General features: G+C 43.0%; 2 protein-coding genes across 2 annotated transcripts in view; one reads left to right on the plus strand and one right to left on the minus strand.

Moving 5' to 3' along the window:
* Positions 1-1,117: 1,117 nt before the first annotated feature.
* Positions 1,118-12,524, plus strand: slc38a8a (solute carrier family 38 member 8a). The gene is made up of 10 exons (XM_071524225.1): positions 1,118-1,318; positions 5,502-5,700; positions 5,885-6,041; positions 6,842-6,946; positions 8,197-8,254; positions 9,259-9,373; positions 10,396-10,543; positions 11,111-11,313; positions 11,434-11,485; positions 12,422-12,524. Exons 1-10 carry the CDS (start codon positions 1,118-1,120, stop codon positions 12,522-12,524), a joined length of 1,341 nt encoding a protein of 446 aa, XP_071380326.1.
* A 5,803-nt stretch (positions 12,525-18,327) lies between these two features.
* Positions 18,328-18,903, minus strand: part of necab2 (N-terminal EF-hand calcium binding protein 2) — a 98,685-nt gene continuing 98,109 nt past the window's right edge. Inside the window, exon 13 of the mRNA XM_071524212.1 lies at positions 18,328-18,356. Within this exon, the coding sequence (XP_071380313.1) occupies positions 18,328-18,356 (29 nt within the window). The remainder of the gene's footprint in view (positions 18,357-18,903) is intronic.

The raw sequence follows: 18,903 nt of genomic DNA on the forward strand, positions 1-18,903 counted from the left end.
GCTTAGTTTATTATAGCCACACTTCATACTGGGTGGGCGGTTAAACAGGAAGTTATGCCCAATGATTTGATGCTCATGATGACACCTCCAGCAGTGCTGCCTTCAGGTACTGTCGGATATATTGCAATTACGAGGTGAGGAAGTTGTGTCAACAGCTGATGGTAAAAGTATATATTTTTTTAAAGATGTATGTAGATATGTATGTATGTAGATAATATGTTATTGTTTGGCATTCTATTTAAATAATTAGTGATAGTTGTTTGTTCCTGTGCTCACTTTTTGTTTAAAATTAGTTGTCATGCATTTTTGGTTTGATTATAAAAAAATACAATTTAAAAAACTTCTACCGTACTTCTACAATACTTCTACAATAATACAACCACCACCAAAAAAACTACATTTATTAGCAAAGGCATTTGAATGCTTCACAAGGCATATATTTATGATGTGTGAAGTCAGTTTAGTAGCTTTTTTTTATTGATAACAAATAAGACATGGTGTTACATCAGTGAAAAAACGGCATGCATCATAAACACATACACGGAAACAACTAGGACAAAGAAAGCCGTAAAATAAAAATAAAAAAAGACAGAAATATAACTTTAACAAAAAGAGGTATTTCAATCATTTCATATCAATTATAAAAGAGACCAAAGAAATATAAAAAACAAAAACAAAGGAGCTCTCTTTGAAAAAAGTTTTAAAGCCTTTATTTGTATAAAAAGCCCTTTCCAGAGAGTGCTTTTATGTTTTTCTCTTTGGTCTACAAATAACAAAAACAAAAACGTTAAAGTTAAAATAAGAAAAATATTCAAAAGAAAGGTTTTCATCTTCCCTCGTTATGCCCCGAAAATCCCCATCTTAAAATCACATCTCTGACGGACTCCGTGTAGTTTCCGAGCGGCACCTGAAGGCACCACCAGTCCTCCATCAGGGCCGACCCCTCCCCTCCCCTCCCCTTCCCTCCCTCCTCCATCCCGGCTCACCTTGCAGCTGCCAGGCCCAACCGCACACAAGTCTGCCCGGGGGAGTGTGGAGCGGAGGCCGTGTGTGTGTGTGTGTGTGTGTGTCTTGGTCTGTACGTATGTGCGCGCGTGTGCGTCCCGCCCGCTGAAGCATGGAGGAGCTGGCCAGAGAAAGCATCAGCCTGCTGGCCTCGGCCTCGGCCAAGCCCCCGCTGGACGTGGCCGGGCCGCGGCTCGGCTCCCTGGGGGCCATCTTCATCATGCTGAAGTCCGCACTGGGCGCCGGACTCCTCAACTTCCCCTGGGCCTTCGAGAGAGCCGGGGGCATCCGCAGCGCAGTCACCGTGGAGCTGGTGGGGGACATATCTATTTTTTTTCAGATTATCAGATTATAGATATTTCGTATTTCTAGCAGATGGGTTTCCTCTGCTTTGCTGGTTCTGGCTTTCCCCCCCCAAAGATCTCAAAGCTGGGTGATGTCAAACTACTTTTTATCTATTTATTTTTTTTACATTTTTCTAAGTAAAAGTAAAGTATATCTATAGAAGTATTTTATATTTATTTTGATAGAATGTTTGTTGGAGGGGAGATGCAGCTTATCTGCAGAGGCCTGAATCCAATTGGGTGCCTCAATGAGGTTCAATTAAGGAGATTGTGATCTGTTCCACCTGATAGGACTGGCAGTGGGAGACTTGACCCCAGCACAACTTTTGATTTTTTCCCTTATCTGACTTTCTCTGGACAGTTCACCACCTTTAAATTCAGAGGCTTCTCCTCTTTTTTTTTTAACTTCTGAGTTTTCTACTTTTCCAGTAACCGCACTCTACAGGTCTTAAACATTTTTTCTAATTTCTAACACTAAATAAGTTTCTTCCTCTAGTCCCATCTGTCTAAACTGAAGCCTCATAACCTTGTTTATCGCTTTGAGCCTGAAAACTGATTTGAATGAAATATTCCTGTTTGAGTTATGCTTTTTTGACTTCCCAAACTCCCCATATTACTCCTCTAAATTATAGACTCACTTTAAACCACAGAGCCCCATTAGATGAATCTATGGGTGGGGAGATAATAGTCACTACAGTCAGTCATTATCCAGTCTCTCTCCTAGTGAATGCAGTAATATTATATAAAAAATGAACGTAATCCTGATTTAGCTGACCCCTAGAGGTCTCCGGACACCAGTTTTGGAGCCACTGATTTAGTTATCTGGCCTGAGAACAGGGTAAGGGACCACTAAAGTCAAAATTGTGGCTATCAGGATCAAGATTTCCTTTATTGTCATTGTACAAGTACAACGAAATTGTGATTGCAGCTCCCCGAGTTTGATGCATAACAAACTAAACAATAATCAACAAGTACATAAAGTAACAATAGTATAAATAAAAAACCCTAAGAGTAATCGGTTAAAAAAACTTTAGAGCAGTCAAATAAGAACATGACCGGGCCTTTGCTGTTAGAGCCCCCAAACTGTGGAACAGTCTGCCTATCGAGAACAGACAGGCAACATCTTAAGTGTCTTTCAAATCTCTTCTTAAAACATTCTTTTATCGGAAAGCTTTTATGAATGCTTGATATGTTGCTGTGTTTTATTATCCCACTTTTGACAGTCTATATTTTTGGGTAACTTCATTTTATTCCCCTCTGTTTCATGATCTCTGATTGTTTGTTAGAGAAGAAGCTGTTTCTGAATCTAGATGGGAGGAAAGTGAACAGGTGATTGCCGGGATGAGTTGGGTCTTTGATGATGGTGTTAGCCTTCCTAAGGCAGCGTGTGTTGTGTATGAGTTCCATGGTTGGTAGTTGTGTCCCAGTGATGTTCTGGGCAGTTTAATAACCCGCTGTAGGGCTGTCTGGTCGGCCTTGGAGCAGCTGGCGTACCCTACCGTGATGCAGTATGTCAGTATGCTTTCTATAGTGCATCGGTAGAAGTTCACCAGCAGCTTTTGGGGAAAGTTGGCTCTCTTCAACCTCGTCAAGTAGTATAGGCACTGTTGCACTTTACCCACTAATGAGGAGGTGTGTGTTGACCAGGAAAGATCCTCTGTGATGTTCACTCCAAGAAATTTAAAGCTGGAAACTCTCTCCACCACGTCACCATGAGCTCTTTTGTTTTTTTGGCGTTGAGGGCAACACTAAATACCCAAGCCAGATCCCCAAGCCGTGCAGTCCTATTTCCTACCTTGTTAGCTCGTATAAATCATCCCTTTACTCTCCTCTTGTCGTTGCTGTCCTCCTCTCCAGCTTCCACTCTGTCTTCTTGAATAAACGGCCCAGCAGCGGAGAAGGAGGGCTCACCGGCGCTACGGCTGTCAGACACAGGGGCTCCATGGGCTTTTTTTCTTTTTTTTCTCTAGTCTACTCCCTTCTGTGTGAAAGTGTTGGCCGGTTCGGTGAACTAATGTCACGCTGTGCATATTACAGCTTGACGTTAAATGCTTGAAGAAACAAACTTGAGGATGATGGGGATTGCTCGATGTATTTTCTGTGTCTTCTGATGTTTTCAATGGCCTTGTAGGAGAAGCAAATGCACTTGAAGCAGTTCGGATATCAGTCTGTCTTATAGTGGGGAATTTGTCCATGCTTATCCCTTATTCAAGCTTTCTATTTCCTTTCTGCTTATGCTTAATGTGGTATACAGTCATATCTGGCCGATACCAGGCTGAAATGAGGTTAGTAGGCCTATAGGGCATGTTGCTCAATTCCAAAGTCTGATACCAACAGAAAATCAGTGACTTATCACACAAAGAAAAGCAGATTAATATTAAGATTTTTGTCCCGTGATAAACCCCCGCCCCTCCACAAACCAATCCAAAGTCTTAGATGACTGAAAATAACAGCTACTATTGATCAATACTTACAGATCAGTACGTTTTAACTAAATGGATGTCAGCAGTGAAAATCTCTGCTTGTGCCAGTGAACCTACAGAACGGCTCTGATTTTTCTCCTGTGATCTCGGATTGTGTTGGACACTGTAATTGGGGCGAAGGTCAAAAACTTGATTTGACCGTTTCTTCTTTTTTTTTTCTCGCCATCTCCCAATTAGGCCACTTTCCCTCGTTAGACCGCAATGATCCTAAATACTTGGCTGGACAGTAACTTTGGAGCTTAATTGGATCACAGACTTGTTGTAGTTCTCAACTTCTAAACCTTGGATCTTCTATAGAGCTCATTTGCGTTTTCCAAAATTGCTTGTACTTGCATGTTGATAAATGTCACAGATGATGACTAATTCCAGATTCTTTGGGGATCAATAAGCTGGAGGATGCCTTGTCACCCCCCCCCTCTCCCCAGTGTTTATTCTTTTCTCCCCTCTAGCTGTCTAGATGGCATTTCCCTGGTTAATGGCCTATGGGAAAGTCAGCGATTTGTCTTCCTCACCTCTCATTACAGTTCGGCAGCTCTCACTGCTGCTCATCAGCATATAAACCCAGAGGAAAGCCAGAACACAGTGGAGTTTTCTCACTTGAACTGTGTGTGTCAACTGGAGTGTTATTCAGCAAAGGCAACATTAATTCTTTGGTACACTTTCTATGATCTTGAATGTTTTGAAATGATCAGGTCAATCAGCATTATGATATCTGACTCTTATGCATGTTAGAAATGCGTAATCCTATGATGTTTAGCATTTATGGCAGCTGTTAAAATTTCAAGCCAAAATAATGTTGAGTGATATTGATTTGGTTAGGACTTCTATTCAAATTAGCATTGACAATTCACCATCTGTATGCCTCCCAGCTCTGGGCCCTGAACCAATCCCCCTCTCCCTTGTTCTGATCACTTTCTCCCCTCTCCTCTTCCCGTTGGCCCTAATCTGTGGAAAACTCAATTGTACACGAAATAGGAAATGTATTTTCACTTTTTGACTTGGTATGTCAGTAGGGATATCTGTCAGGAAATGAGTCTTTACCTCTCAGTTGTAAAGTCACAGTGTGGCAAACAGGTTCGTCACACTGATTTGCAGAGCAGCAGAAGGCCACAAATTCAGCAAAGCAACAGTAATTGTATTAGTGTTATTTATATAATTCACCAATATAGGGTGCCATTAATCAAAAGCATACACAAAAAGATGAGACTAAGCATTTATTTTGACTCATTTCACATATGTATAATATTTAAACAGCAAATATATTTCCCACGCTCATTGGATGATATCATTTACTATTACAAGAAATATTTGTGTTGATGTTTTCATTTGCATATTGATCTGGTGTGAGATATCAGCTTTGAGTTAAATTTTGATCTTTAATTATAGCGTCCCCATTAGGCCAGTCAGTGTAATTAGCTGGATGTGTGTAGTCAATCAGATTTCCGGTGTTAGTTCGAAATTTTGACCTTAAATCATAGCGCCCCCATCAGGCCAATCGGTGCATTTTTTTTTTTAAATGCCAGAACAGTGAGGACACATCGTCCCTCAAGGTGTCCGACCCCCCGGATTCATCGCTTTGAAGCAAAAATTCGAATGTGAAGACATGAGGCCAGAGCTCCCAAACTAACCTCGTGTGTTCTCTCTGCATCTCTGACCATCCTCCATCCAGGTCTCCCTAGTGTTCCTGATCAGTGGTCTGATCATCCTGGGCTACTCGTCCTCCATCAGCGGCCAGTGTACGTACCAGGCGGTGGTGAAGCATGTGTGCGGGCCGGCCATCGGCCAGCTGTGTGAGATCTGCTTCGTCTTCAACCTCTTCATGATCTCCGTGGCCTTTCTGGTCATCGTGGACGACCAGCTGGAGAAATGTGAGTTGTGAGAGTCAGTCCAGTGTGGGTCGGGGTGTTGTGTGTGTGTGTGTGTGTGTGGGGGCAGGTCTAATTATGTCTTTGACCCCTACCCACCTATATTCTTAACCAGACTTTTGCTGCCGTGTGTGTCCTTGTGTTTCTGGTGTGTGTCTTTGTGTGTGTGTGTGTGTGTGTGTGTCAGTGTGCGGCTCCCTGTATGAGCTGGTGAGCGGCCTGCCGGAGTCGGACATGCCGTACCACTGGTACACAGACCAGCGCTTCGCCCTGCTGCTGCTGTGCGTCTTCCTCATCCTGCCGCTGTCCATCCCCAAAGAGATCAGCATCCAGAAATACATCAGGTCAGCTGACACACACACACACACACACACACACACACACACACATAGGTGACCCGTGTCACATCTGCACATCACATGCTGATGTGTGTGTTTTAATGAGCCACACACATGCGATTGCACATAGATGTATAACACACTCATATAACACACTCGCCATACCATACCAGTGTTGTTATAGTTTGGGATTTTTCATCAGTTTATATTTTTCTACAGTTTTCATTTTAGTTTAGTTTTAGTTAGATTTCAGTGTAGGTTTGGCTTTTTTTTCTTTTCTTTTTTTTAAACAAATATTTAGTTTTTGCTTAATTTGATTTAGTTCTAGTTCAGTTCTAGTTGTAGTATTTTTGATAGGAGTGGTATTTTTTAACGATAGAATGAGAGAAGTTCAGAACAGGTATTTTGTTTATTTTGCAGCAGGTATTGTGTAATATAAATAATAAATTCTTTTTGGAATTTATTTACATAAAATTTTCAATTGCATTCAGTAAAAATAACCTAATAATTCTCTGCCCAAAATTCACTATTTTGTTTTACCCTGCACTTAAAACAAAGAGACGAAAAATTTCAGTTTAGTTTTTGTCTTAGTTTTAGTTTACGATAATAACCTTGATTCATACACATGTGTATGATACACCAAGTCAAACATGCCTGTATCTGGAAAAGCTGACTACTTGACATGGGAAAAATAAAGACTTTATTGAAGGTACTGACCCCTGTGGTTTCCAGTAGTTCACTCACATCTATTGTAAATGAACTAAAACATCACAGTGTTTTGTTAAACTTCGTGTTTTCTCTCTCAGTGTTCTTGGCACTCTGGCAGCGACCTACCTGACCATAGCCCTCATCATCAAGTACCACACCATGCCTACAGTCCAGGTTCACATCGCGCCCCTCTACAGCAGCGGGTAAGTGTGTGTGTGTGTATGTGGACAAATGATGGGATGCACAAAACAAACTATTGGGTCAACCGGCCACCATGGCTGGTGAATTCAGTCTTGAGAGTAGAAGTGGCTGACTGAAGACAAATTGGCTGCCTGCAGTGAAATATTATGCAATTTTGTCAGGGAAAATTTTACACATTGGTCACTTTACAGGAATATATCAGAATGTATTTTCCAACTCACATTCATTGCAGTAGATGGTGTTTTTCAGCCCAACTGTGTGGAAAAACAGACTGTTCATCCCTTTTTGTGCTTTATTTATTCCACCTTGTATCACAGTGTGTCACCAAGTAGAAAACACCATTCATTGTAGCAAGTCCCACATTACCAATGTATACCCATAATCAAAAGATTCATCACATTATTATCAATTACAATTCACGGTTAAATGCAGTAATAACGTAGTCAGAAATCATCATAGTTCTATCACATGTAACTAAATTCAGAATCCCATACTGCAAATCATCAAAAGAAATGTACACAAATATTACAAAATCCTCTTCATGAGGTCATCACTTAGCATTATTAGAATCACAGAAATCATGGATATACAGGTCATGCATAGATATTGGCAGACTGTATGTACAAAAATCTACCTCACTAATTTGGGGTGTAAGTGAAGAAAAGAGTGAAAGAAGGAATTAAAATGAAATGCCAAACAGTAGAGCTTTGTGCGGGGATACAAGTGTGTGTGTGTGTGTGTGTGTGTGTGTGTGTTTGGCAGTGGGGGATAATGGGCACAGTAAAATGTCAGTACGCTCCTTTTTCAAAACATCAAAGTTTCATCTTGTAGGCCATCTTTCCCCATTCAATAAACGCACTTTATCACCGGAGCGAGTCGGCGTTACGAGGTCGTTTCCCGGTAAAGTACGGCTGTCCCCGAGCCTCGTCCATAAATCTGCGTTGAATCCAGGCCACCGGGACACGCAAACTAGATCAAACCCGCTCCGTTCCTCCGCTCCGCTCGCTCTCCTTAAAGCACCGTGTCACTCGCTCAGACGCCGTCGGGGCGCTCCGGCTCCCCCCCTCCCTCTCCTCTGATTGACGGATGAACTCTATAGTGAAGCGTCTTTCAAATGTCACGGCATTAGAAATTGTGCCCTAATAGTTTTTTTTTTTTTTGACATTTGTGAACTCCGCCAAATGACTAGTCTGTCTCCTCCTCTCTCTCTCTCTCTCTCTCTCTCTCTCTCTCTCTCTGTGTGTGTGTGTAGGATCAGCTCCTGGGCCTCCATGTTCAGCGTCGTCCCGACCATCTGCTTTGGTTTCCAAGTGAGTGCGGCATTTTAAAGTGTGTGTTTGCAGTATGGTGCTGTGGAAAGGCTGGAGGCCATCGAGTGTGCAGTGTGTGTGTGTGTAGATATATATGTTATACATGAGTGTTTCGGGGCTGTGAGACTGTCAGTGTATGCACATTAAAAAGTGATTATCCAACAAGTGAACACATGGCAGACAGCATGAAGCCTGCACATCCCATTCCACATGCAGGTTTATCATGAATCCACTCTCGGTCCAGTATCTCAGCTCCTCTCTGTTGCGGACTATGACGAGTTCTGTCACTTGGACCCGGACTTTCTCAGGAGTGTGTTGAGGTGGTGAGCGTAGGTGGAGTGTAAAGCTCAGCTGGCTGGGGGGCCTCCATGCTCCACGGGGGGGGGGCGCTCGGCAAGCCCGGAGCGTTTTCATATTTTAATAGCGGAGGAAAAGATCACACCGTCGTTCTGAGGCGGGACGGACCGATGTGTAACGTACCAAGTTGCCACGGCAACCCCCTTGAAGGATTCTGCCCAGATCTAATAAAAGGAGGGGAAAGTGTGGAAAGGATTGATGCATGTCCACCTTCTCACACACACACACACACACACACACCTCGCTCAGCCCCCGAAGGGACGGAGTGATTGCGGTGCGAGGGGGGTTGAAAAGGGAACTGATGAGATCCGGAGAGGAGAGGAGAGGAGAGAGGGAGGGAGGGAGGGAGGGAGGGAGGGAGGGGGAAACGAGATTGAAGAAAGCGGAGCATTGGCAGCTGGGATCGGGGTCAGGACAAAGGCTCGGCGTTGTGACCCCCGTGATGGTTTACCGGGTTCTATTCCAGCCTTCGATTCAGTCCTGGTCTCGTCTCGGTTCATCACACCCTCAAGAACATCAGAGATAATAAGACAGAAAGACCCTCGGATCCTCACCGATGTCCCGGTTAGAGAGAAACTTCCTGATTTTTGCTTTGATTTTTGTTTGCTTGGTGTTTTCACTGGTGTTTTTGTGTGTGTGTGTTTCAGTGCCACGAGGCGTCCATCGCCATCTACAGCAGCATGGAGAACCAGCGGCTCTCCCACTGGGTGTTCATCTCTGTGGTGTCCATGATCTTCTGCCTGGTCATCTACTCCCTCACCGGTCAGCATAAGTCTCTGCTTCCCCCTCTCTTCCACATCTCTATCTGTGTTCCCTTGTTCATTTGTCTGTCCAGTATCACATGCCCAGAGCTCTCTCCCCACACACACACACACACACACACACAGTATCAGTTCCAGCAGAAACGTCAGAAGGGGAAAGGGAAAAACGAGTGTCCACTTAATTCGATGCTCTTTTTTCATTTGATAAACTGGAAATATAACCTTTCAAACAAGCATAGTCTAAGCCAGTGATTCTCAACCTTTTTCATATCAAGGACCCCTCATTTAGTCCACATTAGAGCCACGGACCCCCATTTGATGAGATTTTGTCTCTCGGACGCAAATCTGAGAATATTTTTATTGTTAGATATGATTTTGTCCAGAATTCCATGACGATCTGTATTGCAGGTAGAGAGAAAACAGTGAAACTATGATCAAAACAGTCATTCTTCTACATTCTCTAATTGTGTAAATGAAATAACGGTGAAGTTTAACAATTCATCAATTTGCTGGGGACCCTGTGGAACCCCCTCAAGGACCCCTGGTGGTCCCCGGACCCCACGTTGAGAACCACTGGTCTCAGCAAGATGACTATTTAAAGTTTGGTTGAAGCATGCTGTCACCAGTTGATTTAATAAGATTTTGGGAGCATCAACAGTGAACGGACATTCTTTTCTTAATATAGCGACTTCCTCAGTTGATTTTAGAGCATAAAACCTTTCCTTATGGAGTGGCACTTGACCTTTGACCCCAGTGGATTTCCAAAAGTACTGCAGCAACACCTCCAAAACCACTATTATGAGTCCCTAATTTAGGCATACTGCTCCACTGGGCAAAATCCATTGAAAAACCCAATAAAGAAGGGTGTTTATTGTCTGTCTGTTTATTTTAAAAATGGTCCCAAGTTGAACACACCACTGTTTCTGTCTCGGGTCTGTTCACTTGCCCATTGTTTTTGACCGAGTGTGTCAGTTTTGTCATTTGACATCAGACGTGTAAGTCCTCTTCCCGGCTCTGTTGCAGGGGTTTATGGGTACCTGACGTTTGGCAAGGACGTGAAGGCCGACATCTTGATGTCGTACACCGGTGACGACATTCTGATGCTCATCGCCAGGCTGCTGTTCGGAGTCTCCATCGTCACCATCTATCCCATCATCCTACTGCTGGGCAGGTCAGCTGCTTTTAACATCTGGGGGCTTTAGTATGTGAATTTACTGTATATTGGACTTTTTTATTTATGCTGCATTCACTTCACATCGGAATAATTGGATGAAACTTTGTTGTTTACAACTTGGAAGTGTTCACCATGTTGGAGCGACCACATCCAAAATCATTATTTATGAATTTAAATTTGCCAATAAACCGACTGCAGCAGATATTGCCGGCATTTTGTAAGTAGAGTTGATTGTATTAGTGTGAATAGAACTGATAATTTGGATTTTTATTACCTTGGACTGCCAAAATTGATTCTCCGCCATATTTGCCATCTGTGTTGACACAATTCCACAATGCGTGAAATCAATCGGGAGATATGGGAGCGTACAAAATAAGTTTTCAGATTGTATTTGCACTGTGATTACCATTCAGAGGCTCAGTTTTTCCTGATCTGCGGCTTCTATTTACGCTAAATCCAACATGACGTGAACGGCATTATTCATAAAGTGTGAAGCTGCCTTTCCACACCTAATTCTCTCTGACTGACTGTGTGGCTCGAACGCACCCTTCCCCTCCGCACCAGGTCGGTGATCCAGGACCCCCTGCTGAGCTGGCGGCGGCGGCGGGACCCCCCGGTGACGGAGGGGTTCGAGAGCCGCAGCCGCTACGTGCTGACGGTCCTGTGGATCACCGTGACGCTGCTCATCGCCATGTTTGTGCCAGACATCAGCAAGGTCATCAGCGTCATCGGAGGGATCAGCGCCTTCTTCATCTTCATCTTCCCAGGTGAAGGGAACAAACACACACACATACACACTAACACTCTTGATATAGATGCACAGAATCCATATCCCCAAGTTCTTTGCACTTCTATCCTCCTGAACCCTGTGCTTGTCTTGTGAACAGGACTGTGTCTGATCTTTGCCATGCAGTCGGAGCCAGTATCCTGTAAGACCAGGTGAGACTGCAGTCTTCCTTCCTAAAGAAAAACACTTTATGTATTTTAAAAGTAGGCTGGGCACAAATCCAAAGAAATACTGGGGAGCCAGAGAATGAATGTACTTGGAAAAATAAGTGGAAACACCTTTGTCAGCATGTCCACCCTTGGAGCAACCTTGAACATGAGCAGTTTTCTTCCTGACACCAACTGAAAGCTTAAAAAAACCTACTTATTGTCTGGAAAGTTATTTTTCTGCCAGCCACCTGAGGTTTATGGTGTGTGTGTGTGTTTGTATGTGTGTGTGTGTGTCGGCCCCCACATGATGAAATCTCAGGTAATATCTCTGCTCTGATTTTGAGGAGACGTTTAAAAAATTACACTGATTGGCCGAATGGGGGGGGGAGATAATGAAAGGTCAAAAATGTTAAATTTGAAAGGCCACAACTGCTACATTACTGGTCCGATTTTAAGAAAATTGGAGGGAGGATGCGTCTTGTTACTGTTTTTCTGCCGTTTAAAAAAAAATTACACTGATTGGCCTATAATTTAAAGGTCAAAATTTAAAATTTCAGATACCACCGGTGCAATTAACTTGGATGATGCAGTTTGGATTTAAAAACGTTTCACTGATTGGCCTGATGGAGGCGCTGTAGTTAAAGGTCAATGATTTTAATTCAACACTGGTCCAATCCAATTTTGATGAAATCTGGAAGGATGATGCATTTTGGCACTGCGTTCTGGCATTTTGAGAAAATTACACTGATTGGCCCAGTGTGGGCGGCATAATTCAAGGTCAAAATTGCAAACTCTGAAAGGCCATAACTGCTACACCACCTGTCTGATTTTGATGACACTTGGAGGGATGATGCATCTCGTTACTGATTGGCCCAAAGGGCGCCTGCATCATTTGTGGGGGATGATGTGTTCACTGTCAACTTGTCGTCTCCTCTCCAGACTTGTGCTCACAGTCTGGGGCATGGTGACACTGATCTGTGGAGCCTTCATCTTCGGCCAGAGCACCACCATCGCTGTCATGCAGCTGCTCGGCAGGATCTGACCCCCCCCTCCTCCTCCTCCTCACCTTCATGATATTCTGTTGTCATGGAGATGGTGGTTGACTACATCATAACTACCACTCCACCTGTCCCCCTTCCACTGGTATCTGGTGCTCTTTTTAACACGGAGATGACCCCAGAACAATCCCCTAAACTTGCAGCTATGGGCGGTCTGTCACAATGGACTAAGCGTAGTAAACTTCCCTCCCTCTTTCAGTATCCACCTGTGTGTCACTTTCACTTTGCACCCTGACCATGACCCTCGTCCCGCCCCCCCTGCCGGGTTGAAAGCCTCTGGTATTTTGTGCAGAAATGAGAAAAACAAGAGGTTGTATCATGGTTGAGCTTCTTTTATGTCACACGTATTGGGCCTTGTAGAGAAACAAATCCATAGCCTCTCTGCACTAAACCCTTATGTATATCTAAATGGATCAGGGATTTGGAGCAGGATGGTGGTTCAGTAAATTGTCTTGTTTTTGCATCATAATTACACCTACCTGGGTATTCAGAAAAGATTTACATATGTGGGTGAAGTGGAAAGGCTATGAATTGATCGTGTGCGGGGTCTTGGACATCGTTTGTCACCAACAGTTCCGTAACTCTTTCCCTTGACACTGTCGGGTTAGGAAGCAGTTTCACTTCATTTGCACAGTCTGCACACTGCCGCTAGAATATGTGATGAAGGAGCCTGGATGGGAACGTTTCCATTGACAGAACCTGTTGGCATCTACTGACTGTAGAGCCATTCTGTACATGTATGTTGATGTATGTAAATGCTGTCATATTATATCTGTTTTGTATGTTTAAAAAAAAAAAAGAAAATAAATAATGTACTGTACTTGTGTTGCTGCATTCCCACTTGAGATTTGTAGTAGTGTGACTTGCAATTTCATTTGTAGTTGTCCATGTCACAAGTAAGCATTTAGTCATGTGTGTGCAGTGAATCTTGTATGGTGAATAAAATAATTTTTTATATGAAATCCTTGTTTCTTGTGTGTTGGTGTTCCCTGTTTTGAGTGTAGTGTACAATGCATGTTTTGCCTTGTACAAGTGCCTGGGACTCTATTGGAGGAATGCAACACTTTTCTTCCACAAGACAGTCCATCATTTGTTGTTTTATTGATGGTGATAATGGAAAATGTCTATAGCGCTGCTCCTGAATCTCCCATTAGTGCTCTATTGGGTTGAGATCTGGTGAATGGGACAACTGTAGTATATGGTTTACCTCGTTTTTAATGCTCATCAAACCATTTAGTGCCCGCTTGTGTCCTCTAGGATTGTCATCCTGGACTCCCATCAGGATAGAAACTCTTCACCACAGGATGAATGTGATCAGTGAGAATAGCTTTGCATTTACTTTGCCCTAGAGGTCAGGAAAAGGCTCTCAACACCACAACAGATCCAGCAGAACCCTTCATCATGCTCACTATGAATTTTCCTTAGGATTTAACATCAAGACCACCAGTCGTGAGTTTCAGTTTTGTAGTTTTATTGAATTGCATCACTCTACATCATCTAGAATTTCAACAAGGTATTCTTTAAAGACCAAATATATTACTTGCATCCCTGCAATAAGTCTCTACACTTAAGAAGAGAAAGCTGTTTTACTGAAACATACATAAGAATTATAATATTTCATTAAACATTGCCATAAAAGTGAATGTTCATTCTTGTATGCCATTTTTCTAGTCATATATATATATTTTATATAATAGATTTTGTCTCTTTTTGTCTCCCTTCATAGGAATACTAGAAAAGAAACAAGAAAATAAGGTAAGAAATGCACAAAACCCATTGAAGAGTAGCATGGCCTAATACTACGGCAAAGAAGTTACTGGACATTCAGTTGACATGCACTCAGGTGAAGGATAGAAAAGAACACAGCCATAGAAGGGAAGAGTTACGGCCTTGATGTTGGTCGATTTGGCAAGTTCCTGACTGGCTTGGTAGCACACAACACCACTTCCTTAAGAGTGTAAATCTGGTTACACACTTCCTATCCAGAGGCTGCACATCAGATACCGCCCCGGCTTTCTACATACTTCCTCTGTTCCGGAATCATTCGTGTTGCCAGGCAACATTCGATCAAACACGGACTATTATACTATTGGCTATGTTTCAATGGCATAACTCTTTCATTGTATGACAAAGCACAGGTTGCACTGAGGAGTAGGAGGATAGAAAAAAACAGGTTGCACAGTCTGAGGAACGTTCAGGAATGTATCAACAGGAAACAGTATTGGCATCTTTGACAGTTCACTTGCTATCTACCTCATATCCACAACATACACAACAGGAGAGTTACCCTCCTTTAGAGCGGATGGGCTGCATTCAGCTGGGCACAGGTACTGTAAAACTATGGCTATCAATGTGGTATGTCACTGGCATGTAAACTTCAATCCATACATTATGGCTTTGTGTTTCTACTCAGAATATAACAGCGCCTTCTTGAACGCAAACAAGATTTGACACAGCTTGAAGTGGCACAGGAGTGCAAGTCATTTTCTTTTTTTTTCATATTTGAGAAAGAGAAATTTCACAGATAAAGCATCAACGCCATAACATGCCTGTTCTGTAATATGTTTCTGTCTGTTACAATTAATAATAATATGTTTCTACTCTTCCACACTCCACACAGTCATGCCCCGCTCAATGCATCCCAGCGGTCTAAAGCGAGGGAATGGTGCTAGATCAATATTTGTATCAGTTTAGCTGGATCCTCATTAGTTGCTACCAAGGCAACCAACTACCTACTACCCTCTCTAGGGTCCATATACAGTATACTGGCAGACAGACTAGCTGCCATTCACAGGTGAAAGAGAAAACAGCAGTGAGGTGGACGGCAGATGGCACCTTTGAAAGGTAAATAGAGAGCTATAAAGATGGAGTGATTCATAAACAATCAAATCTTGAACAATATAAACATATCACTATATATTTCAGTTATGTCTAAATACTCTCGTCATACTCAATAAGCTATATACTGTATCTTTAAGTCACAATATTCATTCGTTTTTACATTGTGCTTTCCGCGTGAGAGTCTGATTGTGTTTTACGTTGATGGGCTTGTGGCGGTGAAGTCGGGTGTTTGGGGGATTGAATCAGGGTTTCTACAGCTGAATCGGAGGTGGCTCTTATTTGCACTTTGACCTGGATTTGACCTCAGGGTGCATGTGTGAGATTTTCAGGTTTAGAACACGGTGCGATTCGGGCCAAAGAGCTAGAGAGACCATCGGGACCGAGCCAGAGGTGGGTCAGATCAGGTTCCAACAAATCCACGAAGAACATGGGAATGGTCAAAATTAGTCCTGACCTTCATTCAACCTGATAACACCTTTTCAGGGTCACAGGGAGCTGGAGCCTATCCCAGCACGCGTTGGGCAGAAAACGGAAAGAATCTCCACTCCACGAGACCGGCATGTGTTCGGACTGCAGGAGGGAAACCCAGGGGAGCATGCAAATCTCCAGCAAGGATAGTCTTGCCTTGTTTTTTTTTAGAGCGCTGCCATTCCCAAGTTCTTCAAGGATATGCTGCAAGCCAGTTTTTAGTTTTTTGGCAGAACATCCAACCAGAAGGTTATGCAAGGAGGCACACCTGCCATACAGTGTTTGATCCAGTTTGGCCCAGATTTGCCCCGATTTGGATGCAAGTCAAGGAGGATTCTCTATTAGCTACTCGTGCTGAGTTTTACATACTGTGTGACCCTTCTACCTCTTCTCTCAGTTGTGGTCAAGGCTAATTGTGGTCAATACAGCTGTTTATCTGTATATTAGAGATGTGAAATGGTTGATGTATCAGCTAAATTGCGCTAAGTGATGTGAAGTCCTGCTTGGAAGCTATTTTCTCCAGCAATATTTCGACAGCGGAACAAATCTCTTCTACAGCATCATGACAGGAGTCTCATGCAATCGGTGAAACTGTCTTGGTATCACTATGGTAATGCACAGTAGTATACCAGGTCTACTCTGAAAGTCCCTTAGTGGGTGTTGCCCTGCTTACTGGGAGTTCACATCGCATCAAAAGAGAAAGTCATCGTTTGAAACCCCTTCCGACCTCCCCTACCATGTGGTGACGTTTAAGGCTTTATATTAATGTCATTCAGATGGGTATCTCAGTCTGAAGTTTCCTATGGATAAATATTCTGATTCAAACAAACTGAGGTGAGGAGCTGCAGTGCCTATAAAGCCACCGCCACTTCCACTGAGGAAAAATTTGCACCGTAGCACTAAAAGACGTCAATAATACAAATATAATCATAATAGAACAATGTTTTCATATGTAAAATCTCTACTAGACTTATACAGCTAATATAGGCTACCCATCGCCAATTCAGACGTAGAATACACAAACAGAAGGCAAAAAGAAAAGAAACTTTAGCTGCATGATGGAGAACAGTGAATTGCTACCTCTATATCTCTAGTTATTATCTATCCTTCTGTTTCAAGGTAGCAGTGGACTCTTTCATTAAGTCAGAAATGATCCCTTGACAGCAAAGCGATCCATTCATCTCACCTCTTGAATGACCCTGAAGCCAGCACTCTACAGAGATTAGACTCTAAACCCCACATTGTTACTACTGGACATGAAATGAAAGCTACATGGAGAAATACATCCTAAACTGATTCACCTCTACTTGTTTCTGTACGTGTCAACCGAGTCCTACATGAGATAAACTGTGGTGTCTGCACGGTCTTAAAAACCGGCGCTGTCTCTAACTAAACACATGTTGAATATGCTGATCCATGTTGACACCTTGTTTCCACAGGAGCCATTTTGAACTAGCGTTACACTCGACTCTGGGTGGGAAACTCTTTCTTGAAGAGCAAATGCAACCCAGCTATGTCCTACTGTACTGCGCTTCATACAGATGTAGGGAACATTTATCATTTCACAGATTCCAAACTGAAGTTTTAGAAACAATGAATGTCAAGAATCCACAGACATAACAGTTCACATTTTAAGGTAAGCTAATATATTTGGCCCACTGTAGCTAGCTACCAGAGTTTAGCCTACGCAGGTAGTAGCTACCTAGCTAGTAAGCTAGCTAATCTTCATGCTGAATTCAAGCACATTGTAGTTGTTTCTAAGATTGCTAGCTAATTTGAAAACTGTTAGGACTATCTGAAGGCCTCACTTATGTGTTGACTTAAATTCAAATTGGCCACCATGGGAATAAGGTCAATAGCAACACATTTTACTACTTATACTTCATGCTTTGTGTGTTTTTTTTTTAACACATCTGCATGTGTTTAGTTAGCGACAACAAACCCTGTTATTTCAACACATCTTTCCATCTACGTGGAATGAACATCTACCATGAAATGACAGCTACATAGATGAGCTCTAAAATATCTACTATCTACGGTAAACTCAGTCCTAATAGGAGAGAAAAAAATGCTCGATCCCCAAATGCACTACCCAATACACTAACTGCTACATGAAAAACTCAACCCCGGGGTCCTTGCTACATGACACAGTCCACCGTACAGTGGCCCGAAGCTACTCCGTGAGGTGACCAGAGCATGAAACCACCCAAAACCTTGAGCCAGCCAGCTACCACGGTGAGATGCAAACGCATGTAAGTAATCTCACGTTTTTTTTTTTAAATGCACTGTTCAATATTCACTGCAGTTGACACCATTCATTTGCACTGTGTAAACATGTACTTACAAAAAGAGTTAAGGGATGTGGGGGCTGGGAGGGGGGAGGGTGAGAAATAAGAGGGAAAGTGGGAGATTGAGGGAGGGAGGGAGTTAAGGAGGGAGTGTCCAGGAGTCGTGGCGTGTGGTTGAACATCTTCATGCTCAGTCCCTGTTCAGGCTGCACCAGGCGGCTGCAGAGAGAGAGAGAGAGACAGAGAGAGGGATGAGGAGAGAGAGAGAGAGAGATTGAAAGGAAGATGAGCAGTGGAGGGGAGTCGAGAGAGAAAGAAGCGTAGAGTGCAGAGGAAACGGAGAATGAATGGAGACGAGGAGAAATTGAGATTTGGAGAGGCAGAGAAAGAAGATTGAGTGAAAGGAATGAAAAGAGCAGAGGATGGTGGGCGAGGAGAGATGGATCAAAAAATGAAAGAGTCAGAGAAGAGAAAGGTACAGCTAGAAACAGATTACAGCTTCCAGTGGCTTTCTGCCAGCCATCACCTCGAGCCATTGACAGCCTCCGCCTCAGGCCATGGATGTGTGCCAGTGTCAGTTGTTTTGAATGGTACAATTTGCAAAGTATACACCAGAGAGCCAGGCCGCTCTACTTTCTGCATTTTTCAGAATGGCTCTGAGCTTCAAGTAATTACATGGCCAATAGCCTGACTGACTATAAGTATTAAATAGCCTCTCAGGATTATGAGGGTACTGCATTATCACATAATTCTCCTCCACAACCTG

The sequence above is a fragment of the Centroberyx affinis genome, unplaced genomic scaffold (genome assembly GCF_046629955.1).
Source record: "Centroberyx affinis isolate AG114_WGS23_722 - 3 ecotype Tasmania unplaced genomic scaffold, CSIRO-AGI_Caff_v1 ptg000103l_1, whole genome shotgun sequence".
NCBI lineage: Eukaryota > Metazoa > Chordata > Actinopteri > Beryciformes > Berycidae > Centroberyx > Centroberyx affinis.